The sequence below is a fragment of the Citrus clementina genome, unplaced genomic scaffold, assembly GCF_000493195.1.
Source record: "Citrus clementina cultivar Clemenules unplaced genomic scaffold, Citrus_clementina_v1.0 scaffold_4, whole genome shotgun sequence".
In the NCBI taxonomy this organism is placed as follows: domain Eukaryota; kingdom Viridiplantae; phylum Streptophyta; class Magnoliopsida; order Sapindales; family Rutaceae; genus Citrus; species Citrus x clementina.
The window spans coordinates 3,323,172-3,333,882 of NW_006262274.1; the positions used below are offsets into that span (position 1 = coordinate 3,323,172).

Below are 10,711 nucleotides of genomic sequence, written 5' to 3' on the forward strand. Positions count from 1 at the left end.
AAGAATAGTTATCATATTCACACCGAATCTTTTAACCGTTAAAAGTTCAGAGAAGATCCAACTTGAACATCCAAACAAAGCCTTTGATTCATTTGTTTAATTAACTTCATAATACAACAAAGCAAGATTTGAGAATTTACAGAAGAATCAATAAATAAGACACACCATCCAGTTTTACAACGAAGTTACAAAAAACCCCTGATCTACTAAAAAGGAGCTTTTCAAGAGGTCAGATACCGATTTATATATAACACATTTTTGTTGCTTGTTAACAGGTTTTAATATCAAGAATTATTAATTTGGCAGTGTGAATTGAGCTATTTGCTTGGTGCAGAATCACCGGTTTTGAATTCTCGTTCGAGCTCATCAAACTCCCAGTCGCCAATTTCCTCAGCTGAGTAGTCTTGGCCAACTTTTCCAAACTCAGACTCCAACTTTGCCAACTCTGCTTCAGGGTCGAGTGCCTGCTCTCCTTTGTGAACAGGTTTCCCACGACGCTCACTTATATCAGGTTTTTGAGTCGTAGTTCTCTGTGTAGGAGGAGGACTGGAAGGACTTTTGGGTGACATCTCACTGGATGAAGTGCCAGTCTTTGGGCTAGGATTCTCCAATTCTAAATTTGGCCTCTCAATAGATTCAAATTCCAGTCTTAACTTTTCAATATCACCAAATAGCTCTTTAACCCTTGGATCATCTTTCCTGGATCAGAAAGGGACGACAGCTAATTGAGTACTTAAATTGAAAGGGAATATAAGCACCGCAAACAACGATGTATAAGGAAAAAGCACTAGCACACAGCCAGAATATCAAACCTGGAATTTGCTCCACGTTGAGCATAAAATTGCTCTTTCATGTTATCCACCACACTGAAGGTGGTTATGATCTGAATAAAGGCAATAAAATCAACACACACAAATAAACATGTCAGCCGAACCAGGTGACTGCACCAATTATTTAAGGCCAGCAATTGAGCATATTCTTAGCAATTATAAATTAAATTCTTTTTTCTCACTAAAGTAGATCAGGAACTTGATAGCTTAAAATAAGAACAATTGAAATCAAGGCTGAATTTAAACATTATCTGTACCTTGGCTTCATAGTCTAGATATTCCTCCTCAAGATTTTTCCTAGGGTTTAATTCTTTTGAATGCTCATCATCCCCACTGGATGCATTCTCTGACCTGTCTCATGGGGTAACAAAGTTAATAAACTGCATCAAAATAGGTGAGGATAATCTCAATGAAAAAAATTACCCTTCACTCAAATTCTTCAGGTTCTCTACAAATTTCCCAATTCGAGATATGGAAGGCCCCAACTCTTTCTGCAAAAAAAGATACATAATTGCATCCAAAGGGAAACAGGTGAGAGAGATGAAGAGAAAATTGTTCAGAAAAATAGGTGCATTCTTAGATAAACCTAAGAAGTATATCAATACCTTGTAAGCGGAGAGAAGAGATATGGCTAAGTTCACAAAATAGTCCTCATGTTTCTCCAACTCCTCACTTGAAATTGCAAAGAAGCAACAAGTAATAACCAAACAGTTCATGTACTACAATGAACTCATTACGAGAAAGCATTACAAGCACAACTCATAACTTCCATCCTTGAAACTCAAAGGGTGCTAACTAAAAATTAGAGGGCACTATTGGAAACACAAAATTGAAGCACGTACCTGACCTGCTTTTCTTTCAGCTCCATCTGCGAGCACTGGAGGACCCATGAATCTTCCAAAAAATTAATCCATGTACTAAGAACATCTGATTCTACCCTACAGGCAGCAATGGATTTCAAGAGCTCATCTTCCTACAAAGTACAGGAAAAATGAAAAATGATACTTCAGATAATGAAAAATGAAGAATATACTATAGAGCAATTTTTAAACACTTTAATCAGAATTCAGAAAGAATCACATCAGTAGATCGAAACCTTTGTTTTCAAGTGCTCAACAATCTGATCATTAGCTTCATCAAATTGTTCCCTCTCTTCCTGGGCATTGCGAAGCCTCGCTTGAGCAGCTGCCAGGGAAAGATTAACCTACACCGCATTGGCCAGTTTAAAATGTTTACAACAACTGAACTAACTGAACTAAGTGAAGAGACACAAGGCCAATGAAGCCTCATAAACTTGCTACAGTGATTTTAACATCTGCTTGGAAAGGAAATGGTGTAAAGGCCACAAATGCCATAGATTTTATACATAAATAAAGTAAATGCAGACTGAAGTTGTTAAATCCAAGAAAGTTTAAAAGTGGTATAAATGATTTTTCCACCCATATCAATCAGACTGTTTCATATGAGATCATACTACAATTAGAAAAAACAATATTTATAGAGCACCTGCTTACCACAATGCATTTCAAGCAGCAGCAGATGAAAAACAAAAACATTTTCTTGTATAATGAGGTGGAACTGCTTATTCTCATACCCAAAACTTTTAACGGGGTGCTTTAGTAAACATTTGTCATATGGCAAAACATTTGGTTACATTAGTAAACGCAGAATGCAGACAAGTAGGAAAAGATGTCATGAAATTGTATTATTATTGGAATAAAAATGATGAGAGCGTCTCCCAAGAAGGATAGATATATCATACTCAAGACAACCACATATAATAATTTGAAAAATGTAAAAACAGCGCAAAGGGACCTTTTTCAATTCAGCTTCAAGATGATCTCTTTGTTTTACAAGTTCTGAGATCTCAGCTCCTATTTCCTGGAACCAAACGCCAAAACAAAAGCTCAACATTCCCCAACAACAGTCAAATGATCATCAAATTCTCATTAGAGTATCACTGTATCAGTAAATTATAAATGGTAATCCCTATATATAATATGCACCAAATATATGACTGTGCAGTACCATTAAGCAAGAAACAAATGGAAGTAAGAAAAATTTTAATAGACTAAATGGATTAAGTAGTCAGGAATTTTTCCCGATCTCCTATGTAAACGCCTGCAGAATGTTTTTCCGGACACAAAAGATTTCAGTGATAATAACCACATTACCTAAACAGCAAAAGGCCATGCTAAAACTAACCATTAAAATAAAAGGCAAAGCAGCATCAATTTAAGAGATGGAAGAAATCAGAAGACAAGTCCCCAAAAAAAAATGTACCTTATTATTTTCTTGGAACATAAAATAAATTCCCTCTCAAATTAAAATATCCAACCAATTATTAAGCTAGCTTCCTACAAACACTTAATTCACACTACATGGCGGCAGCATCTTCCAAAGACAACTCATTGTACCCAAAATTTGTGTCACTATAAACTAAAGTTGAAAAAGAGTAAAACTTATCCTATCATCTTAATTCTGTAGTTGCTGAGAGGAAAGACCAAGAAAGCATCAATGCCGTAGCAGATTACCTTCTCTTTTTCGCTAGATTCATTTGCCTTGACGACACGAACTTTTAATGCTTCCTCCTTTTGTGATCTGCCAATCATAATGTGAAATATTAAGTTTCACAAGATTAACCATCATAGAATGCTTATGTGATTATTTGGACGCCAACCCAGACATCTTCCTTGATAATGACAGAACCATTTTAGTACAATATCTTGTTATCCAATGCTAACCTTGCTATCATAGAAGATAAATAACCTGAAAATACGAGTCCGAACATAATCAAAAGGTCACTATGGACATGCAAGTTAAAACGCATTGAAAAGTGCCAAAGATAGGTCCACTCTTAGAACAAGTAGGTACCCAATATCCAATAGAAAGACAAATTAAAAGCTAAATATCACAATAATAGCCACCTTTTCTTTGAGCCAAACAACTTCCATTTAGAAGAACACATTACTCAGTACAACCCCATAACTTAACAACTAAACTTAACAAAGATCAATCAAACATTTCTATAGTAATTTTAACACATCACACAACTCAAAGGGGAAAGCTAAGGTAATCTTTTTTATAACTTAAAGTTGGACATAGATTATGAAAAGTACAAGCACACCAAGTGGGTTGCAAAGGTTATGCATTTGTTAACCACCTCCCTTGCACTGTCCCATTTCTTTCAATTGTACATGAAACCTAGCAAAAATGCTTCACTCCACAAAATTTGGCAATAACTGGGAGTTGTTATTTCTTATGACAAATTAAGTACAAAATGATACCTGTGATCTGAAATGCGCTTCTCAGCTTTAACAGAGGAATTAGAAAGAGACTCTGATAGAACCTTCAACTTATCAACCTGCTTCATAAAAAGATAAAATAGGTAACAGTGATTTTATCCCATCAAGTGAAATTCAGCATTTGCCAAGATAGGCATTCGTGTCCTTCTCCACAAACATAGGTTTCAATGGGCAAGATAACATGGCATATTAATAACAATCGACAAACATGTGAATTATATTGAAAACAGAAAACAAGGAACCAAGAATAAACATAGTTGTTAAAAAAATTAGCAAGGAACAATACAATAGTAACAAAGAAACACACCTTTTGAGCATGTACCTCAGGAGAGTCTCCATAGCTTAACAATTTCTTTTTCAGCAAAAGCCTTTCCAATCTGGTACAAACTCTAATTTGTGCAAGTGCCTCTTTTAGAGCCTATTACAAAGAACATATGGTCAGATTCATGGTTTATTAACTTTCCAGTCAATTAAAGGGTTGAGAAATGCTCCACCAAACATATACATATGTAAACAACAAGAACCTCAAACTAGATTCCATTAATTTGGACCTCAACAAAACATTTGAAAATTACAGGTGATTTTCAATACATGCATGGATACTTTCTATTGCTTAAAAGCATTAAATGTACTTTGCAAGATTGGTCTAAAATATGAGGAGGTTCCATGGAATTTGAGCATTCTGTTATTCATCAATCTAACAGCATAAACTGGATGAGCTCCAGTCACAAGCAGGATATAGAAGACTGGCAAATGCTTATGCACCATGAAAGCTTCAAAATGTATGCTAGCATAGAAATATCATTACATACAGTGAAACCAAAATTTTCTCTTCAATATTATCTTATCTCAACTAACTTCAGATTGCAGGTAGAAATTTAAAATGACTATGAATCCCATCAACAGGAGAATCTGTTTACTTTCTCATGTCTACGACATTGCAAACACACTTCACTGGTTTTTCTTTAAAGATTTACCCATAATTTCTCAAAAAGCTTGACATAAAAATTAAATAAGTTTAAAGGAAGGTCAGTTTCCTAATAAAAGATTGCCTTGGGGCTTCATAGAGGAAAATCCACATGAAGAAAGACAGTCATTATTCTGAACAAAACAACATAATATAACTGAACAGTCAAAAGCCAAATAATCAACGAAAGTACAAAATATCCTATAATGCTCTACTAGATAACTCAGTACAATTATGGACTGAATTTTGCTATTCAAAAGTATTTTGGCCTCACCTAGCATCCCAAGAATGTTTTTGTATAGGATATTATTTGTTTGGCGAAGGATGGTTTCTTTGGGGCTAGGGCCTAGGATGCACTTCGTGCTGATTTTTTACCTTCCCTTTTCTCTCATTATGATTATACTTGAGGACACATGGTCCACTTTGTAATCTTTAATTTCCATCTTGAATATACTAAATCTCTTAAAATTAAAAATAAATAGTAATAAATTAAGAAATACCATACAAATTAACAAGGATGTAACATCATCATTTAGCAAAATAATATTCAGACCAGAAAAAGGAGACAAAAACAGGCTACCACAATAACCAAACTCACCTCTATTGTTGCCTTAGTTGTCTTTTCGGATGCTTGCTCAAGATCTTCATTTGAAGAGTTCTGCAAAGCCTTCATTCCTTCAAGTCTTTTCTTTAGATCGGAGGCTTCAGCATCTATCCTGTAACCAAAAAATAACATAAAAAGAGGTAAGGAAAAACCAATCAAAGCTCAGACTGATACCTGAAACCACAATGTAATGCACAAGAGCTGAAAAGACACATAGGAAATGAATGATTCGCAAGAAATGAAATTCCTTTTTTCATAAATACCTTTCAATATCAGAATTCATTTTCAACCCCGTAATGGCGGTTTGCGCAAATTGAAGCAATTCCTCCCGTTTCACCTATATATTTAACACCATGAGAAGGGAGAAGCACAAAAGGAGGTCAAATAAGAAATCTTCACTGTTAAGCCAAAGATAGAAAAAAAAAAATTCCCATGTATAGATTATGTAAGGGAGCCATGATGTGATTAAATTGAGTGGTAGATCTTCCCAAGGCCCAAAAGATGCCCACAAAGTATCTGAGCAACAGTATTAATTTAGTTTCAACCCAAGTACAGAAATGAGAGAAATTTTTCAGAGATCTTGTTGAACTTAGGGATGCTAAATTCATTTATATTGGATGTTCATCATGCAATAATCACACGTTCATTAACTAAGCACCCACCTAATTCCTAATTAAATAATTTCTGGATATGATATTTAAGGGCTTTACCAATACTTCATCTTGGTATTTTGAGATGGCTGTAGCTAGATCCTGTATACTGCTGGTGATAGCATGATGAACCTCTTTTCCTCCAGTAAGGCAAAGCCTACAAGCACAGTGTAAAGAAAAATAAACCACATCCAATTCAGGCTGGCTGACTCCAATAACTGGCTACTCACAACTTATTTCATACATACATCAAGAGGCATAATAAAATATCCAACTAGATGTGAACAAACTCAGAAATGAAAGAAAGTATAGCATCATCATGCCGAAACTAACCGATAGCAAATTCTCCAAAAGTATTGAAATTTTTACCATCATCTATTAACAACGAAAATGTTAACTTTTATTCCAGAGCCACCTTAAATACACACTATGACTTCCAAATCAAAATCAGGGAATAATAATTCTTGTGACAGCAAACAACTCACCCAAACATCTCCAAGAGTAAAGAAATTTCCTCTTCATTTGGTGCTTCGAGAATCTGAATCATTAGAAAGAGTTAAACTGTGGTCAACCACCAGTAAAAAATCCAGAAAATGAAGAAACTGAATTAAAATCACAATGATATTATGGTTGCATGATTGCATTGAAAGGATGATGTGACATCAAGGTAAATATATTTCAAGTTGCTAATTCCTGAAAATTCACCCTAAGAATACTCAACAAATACAACACTTGCAAAAAATTGTGCATCAATGCTTCATAGCATATCATATCCACAATTAAATCAAAGGATTTGATTAAGCTATTACTTTTTCACCTAATTTCAAGTAGAAAGGACATGTCAAGGCAAGTGTGCACAAGCCATTCAGCTTATTTTAGCTTACCATAGATACTGTTATGGCCTCCAGAGCCTGACTCTGAAGAAAAACATCACGGAAATTTAATGGTTCACCCCCAAAATCAGCATCATAATATAGGACCTATCCGTAATAACAAAATGTGAGAGGGGTGAAAAAAGACATCATTTACTGAAGCAAAATGGGAAATGTAAGAACAGGCTATCAAAAACAGGATAACTCACCAGAGACGGCTTTCTCGGGCCATCCTTTGCTTCATCAAATGCATCAAGTTGCTCCTGCAACTTCTCTTTATCCTCTGAAAGAAGTCCATATAATTTCTCAACTTCTTTCAGCACAGTCAACCATCTTCTCAGCAACATTACCCTTTCTGGTCCCCTACAGGAAAGCGCGGCTTCCTCCAATCGTCTTATTGTTTGGTTCACACTTTTGAAACTCCGTACCCCCTGAATTTGCAAACAACTAACACAAGTTTCATACACTAGATTGTAAACTTCAATTCAATGCAAACGAACTTCAAAAATTACCATAAACTGAGTGCTATTTGAAACCATCATGCTTCAGCTTCATTATGAATGCAAAGCAAGCAATATATTCATAAACAACTTTCAGCTTTGATGCTATAACACTAAGCAATTCTTATCAGCTAGTGATTCCATTTCATAATGCAACCCCCTAGACTGGCGGATTCCTCCTTTACTCAAAAGCTATATCAACTCAATCCCAAACAGACCCTAAAACGGTTGGTAATAAGCTTCAAATATACAAAATATTTACCATATGTGACCCATTTTATGCAAAACTCAAAACAAATACAAATGTTTTTTGGTATTGTCTAAGAAGATGAAGCTTATCAAGCGTAGAACCAGACACATAGCTCCAAATAAAAGCATATCAAAATTTAATCAACAGAAACCTAAAGCGGTGCGTTTAAGCAATTCGAGCCAGCTATTTCTCCTGAAAAGCCATGATCAAAGCTAAAATCGAGCTCGAATTGAGAGCGAAACAAAGAAATAATGAAAACGTAATTACAATGCGATCTTGCAAGATTTTAGCTCCTTCAGCGACGGCCTGGCCGGCCTGATGAACGACGTTGTCGGCGTAGTTCTTGACGGTGCGCGTCAGATTGTTCTTGTTACCGACCTCCACGGCTTTGTTCACCGCATTCCTCCACCACGACGACATCGTTTTCGCTCTTCCCTAATTTTTTTAAATTTTATTATTATTTTGATGGATTGAAATTACAATTTTCAAATTAAAATGAAAAATAAAATAAAAAAGGTGAGGTTTTGGTTTATGTTGTAGCGGATAAATTACAAGGAGAAGGGATGAACGGATAATTGATGGATTCTCTGTTTGTTAGTTTGTTTGGAGAGTTGGGGGTTTAGGGGTTGAAGAAGAGAAGCGCGGCAGAGTCAGCGTAGATCGGGTGAGATTGGCCACGTCGTTTTTCCTTCAGTGAGGTGTCGTTTTGCTTCGGTTTTAATTTTTAAACCGGACCACCTACTTGTCTATTTTTCAGGTTTTAAAATGTGAAAATGATTTCAAGATAATTTCGGGGTCCACGCCATTGGTTCATTTTTAAACCATTAAGTCTGAATTTTCAACTAAGCACGACTTTATTTCAATCGAGAAAGAACCTATTTTTATCCTAATGAAATTCTCGTTCCAAACAATGTTCAATGAGTAAGATTTTTTTATCCTTGTGTAGATTAAAATGGGTAAAAACTCATTTAGTCCCTATATTTTAATATTAGTGTTCATTTAGTCTTTATATTTTTAAAAATACCTTAAAACATCATTGTCGTTAAAGTATTGATAACCATACCGTTATTTTTTTATTTTTTTACTTACTTTTACAATATTACCATTTTATAATAATTTTTTGTTTGGACATTAATAAAAATAAAATAATTAAATTATCAATTTAACCCTAGAAAAAAATTATATTATTTTTTTTGCAAGCATCATTTGCACACTTGGTATTTTGCATACAATTTTTGACAGTTAAAAATTAATATAATTTTTTAGGGTTAAATTGGTAATTTAATTATTTTCTTTTTATTCATATCCAAACAAAAAAATTATTATAAAAGGATAATATTGTAAAAGTAAGCCAAAAGAAATAAAAAGTAACGGTAGATGTATCAATATTTTAACGGCACAGATGTTTCGATGTATTTTAAAAAATATAGGGATTAAATATATACTAATATTAAAATACAGAGACTAAATAAATTTTTACTCTATTAAAATAAAAAAATAAAACAAATAAAAATAAAGTCTGTTGAGGAGCATGTAAATCAAATTCAAAAATACTCCAAAGAACAAGGAATATATTACTTTTCACAATGTACATAGAGATGCTTGAAAACCTCAATCTCAATATAGTTACATAACACATTGTTAAAATAATAATAATAATAATAATATAGACACCAAAAGCTTTTTAATATTTAGAAAATACTTTTATTGAATTCGGATTACTTATATTCCGCGCTAATATGGAGCAACTCATCGAAAAATTGCTAAAATGTCAAACAAGAAAAGTTTCTTTCTCGATTACGAGTGTTTACCAACTTAATTACCTAACGAGATAATTATATTTTATATAAACCACTTGTCTCAGAGATTCTTTTTTTCACCCCGCCGGGGGGAGGGGGGGTCAATATCAATTTTTTAGGGAAGAAATTGAACTTATACAATGGTATTTGTAATTTATGTTACCATTTGTTTAGTTATGTTCAAGAAAGGCAACATGTTATAAAAAGAAATTGCTATTTTGTGAGTACATTTGGTGCTTCAGACTGAACTAAATTAGATTGAATTGAAAAAATAGGATTGAACTTAATTATATTTGATATTGTCGCAAGTTTTGTCATATATTTATTTTAGTTTTGGTGAGCCAAAATTTTAATTTTGTCACCGCTCTACTAAAAAATTATTTCGAGACTCTAAAATTAGTCTTAATAAAGTGTTCAATGGTCGAAAAATTCATACAGTGAATGAGATTACAAAAGTTTAATCAAATATTAATTATTGGTTGGCAAATTGTTTTGCTAGTCTTTCAAAAAACCGGGAATCTAGTTTCTTGTGGCTTCACACAATGCTTTCCAAATAAGTGATAAAACAAAGATGTATTGCCAATGACCATGATTTACATGAATGATGAAATATCGAAAACTGCAAAACTATTACTATGAAAATATAGTACAAAATGATAAGGTAAAAAATATTTCAAAGGGAACTTGCAACCTTGCATGTTAAATAAAACAGGCTCTAAATGATAAGGTAAAAAATATTTCAAAGGGAACTTGCAACCTTGCATGTTAAATAAAACAGGCTCTACTCAAAATGAAGTTTTTAATACTTTATCTGAGAAAGAAGTGTTTTATTTAATAAATAAACTCATCACCCGAAAAGGAATCCAACGTAATTAGGGGGGAAGAGGGGGTCAAAATTCTCTCTTAATCTGATAATGTCACGAGTAAATAACTC

The 10,711-nt window shown here is 33.8% G+C and overlaps 1 protein-coding gene across 1 annotated transcript; it reads right to left on the reverse strand.

Annotated features, from left to right (window-relative positions):
* Positions 1-135: 135 nt before the first annotated feature.
* LOC18043492 (COP1-interactive protein 1) lies at positions 136-8,714 on the reverse strand. Its single transcript, XM_006436076.2, has 18 exons — positions 8,246-8,714; positions 7,438-7,659; positions 7,241-7,336; positions 6,842-6,894; positions 6,417-6,513; positions 5,970-6,043; positions 5,701-5,818; positions 4,443-4,553; positions 4,118-4,194; positions 3,365-3,431; positions 2,646-2,711; positions 1,927-2,034; positions 1,673-1,803; positions 1,436-1,502; positions 1,254-1,321; positions 1,088-1,181; positions 813-883; positions 136-699 (listed from the first exon to the last, which is right to left on the reverse strand). The coding sequence occupies exons 1-18, from the start codon at positions 8,396-8,398 to the stop codon at positions 318-320; spliced, it is 2,055 nt and encodes a 684-aa protein (XP_006436139.1). The 5' UTR covers positions 8,399-8,714; the 3' UTR covers positions 136-317.
* Between the last annotated feature and the right edge of the window lie 1,997 nt (positions 8,715-10,711).

Bases quoted from the DNA above. Each gene is read 5' to 3' on its own strand.
- LOC18043492 (XM_006436076.2), bottom strand. From the start codon at position 8,398: ATGTCGTCGTGGTGGAGGAATGCGGTGAACAAAGCCGTGGAGGTCGGT. The intron at 5,819-5,969 runs GTATTTATGAAA...TTTTGGTTACAG, and splicing joins ATGAATTCTGATATTGAAAG to GATAGATGCTGAAGCCTCCG. The intron at 4,554-5,700 runs GTGAGTTTGGTT...TCTTTGTAATAG, and splicing joins CAACTAAGGCAACAATAGAG to GCTCTAAAAGAGGCACTTGC.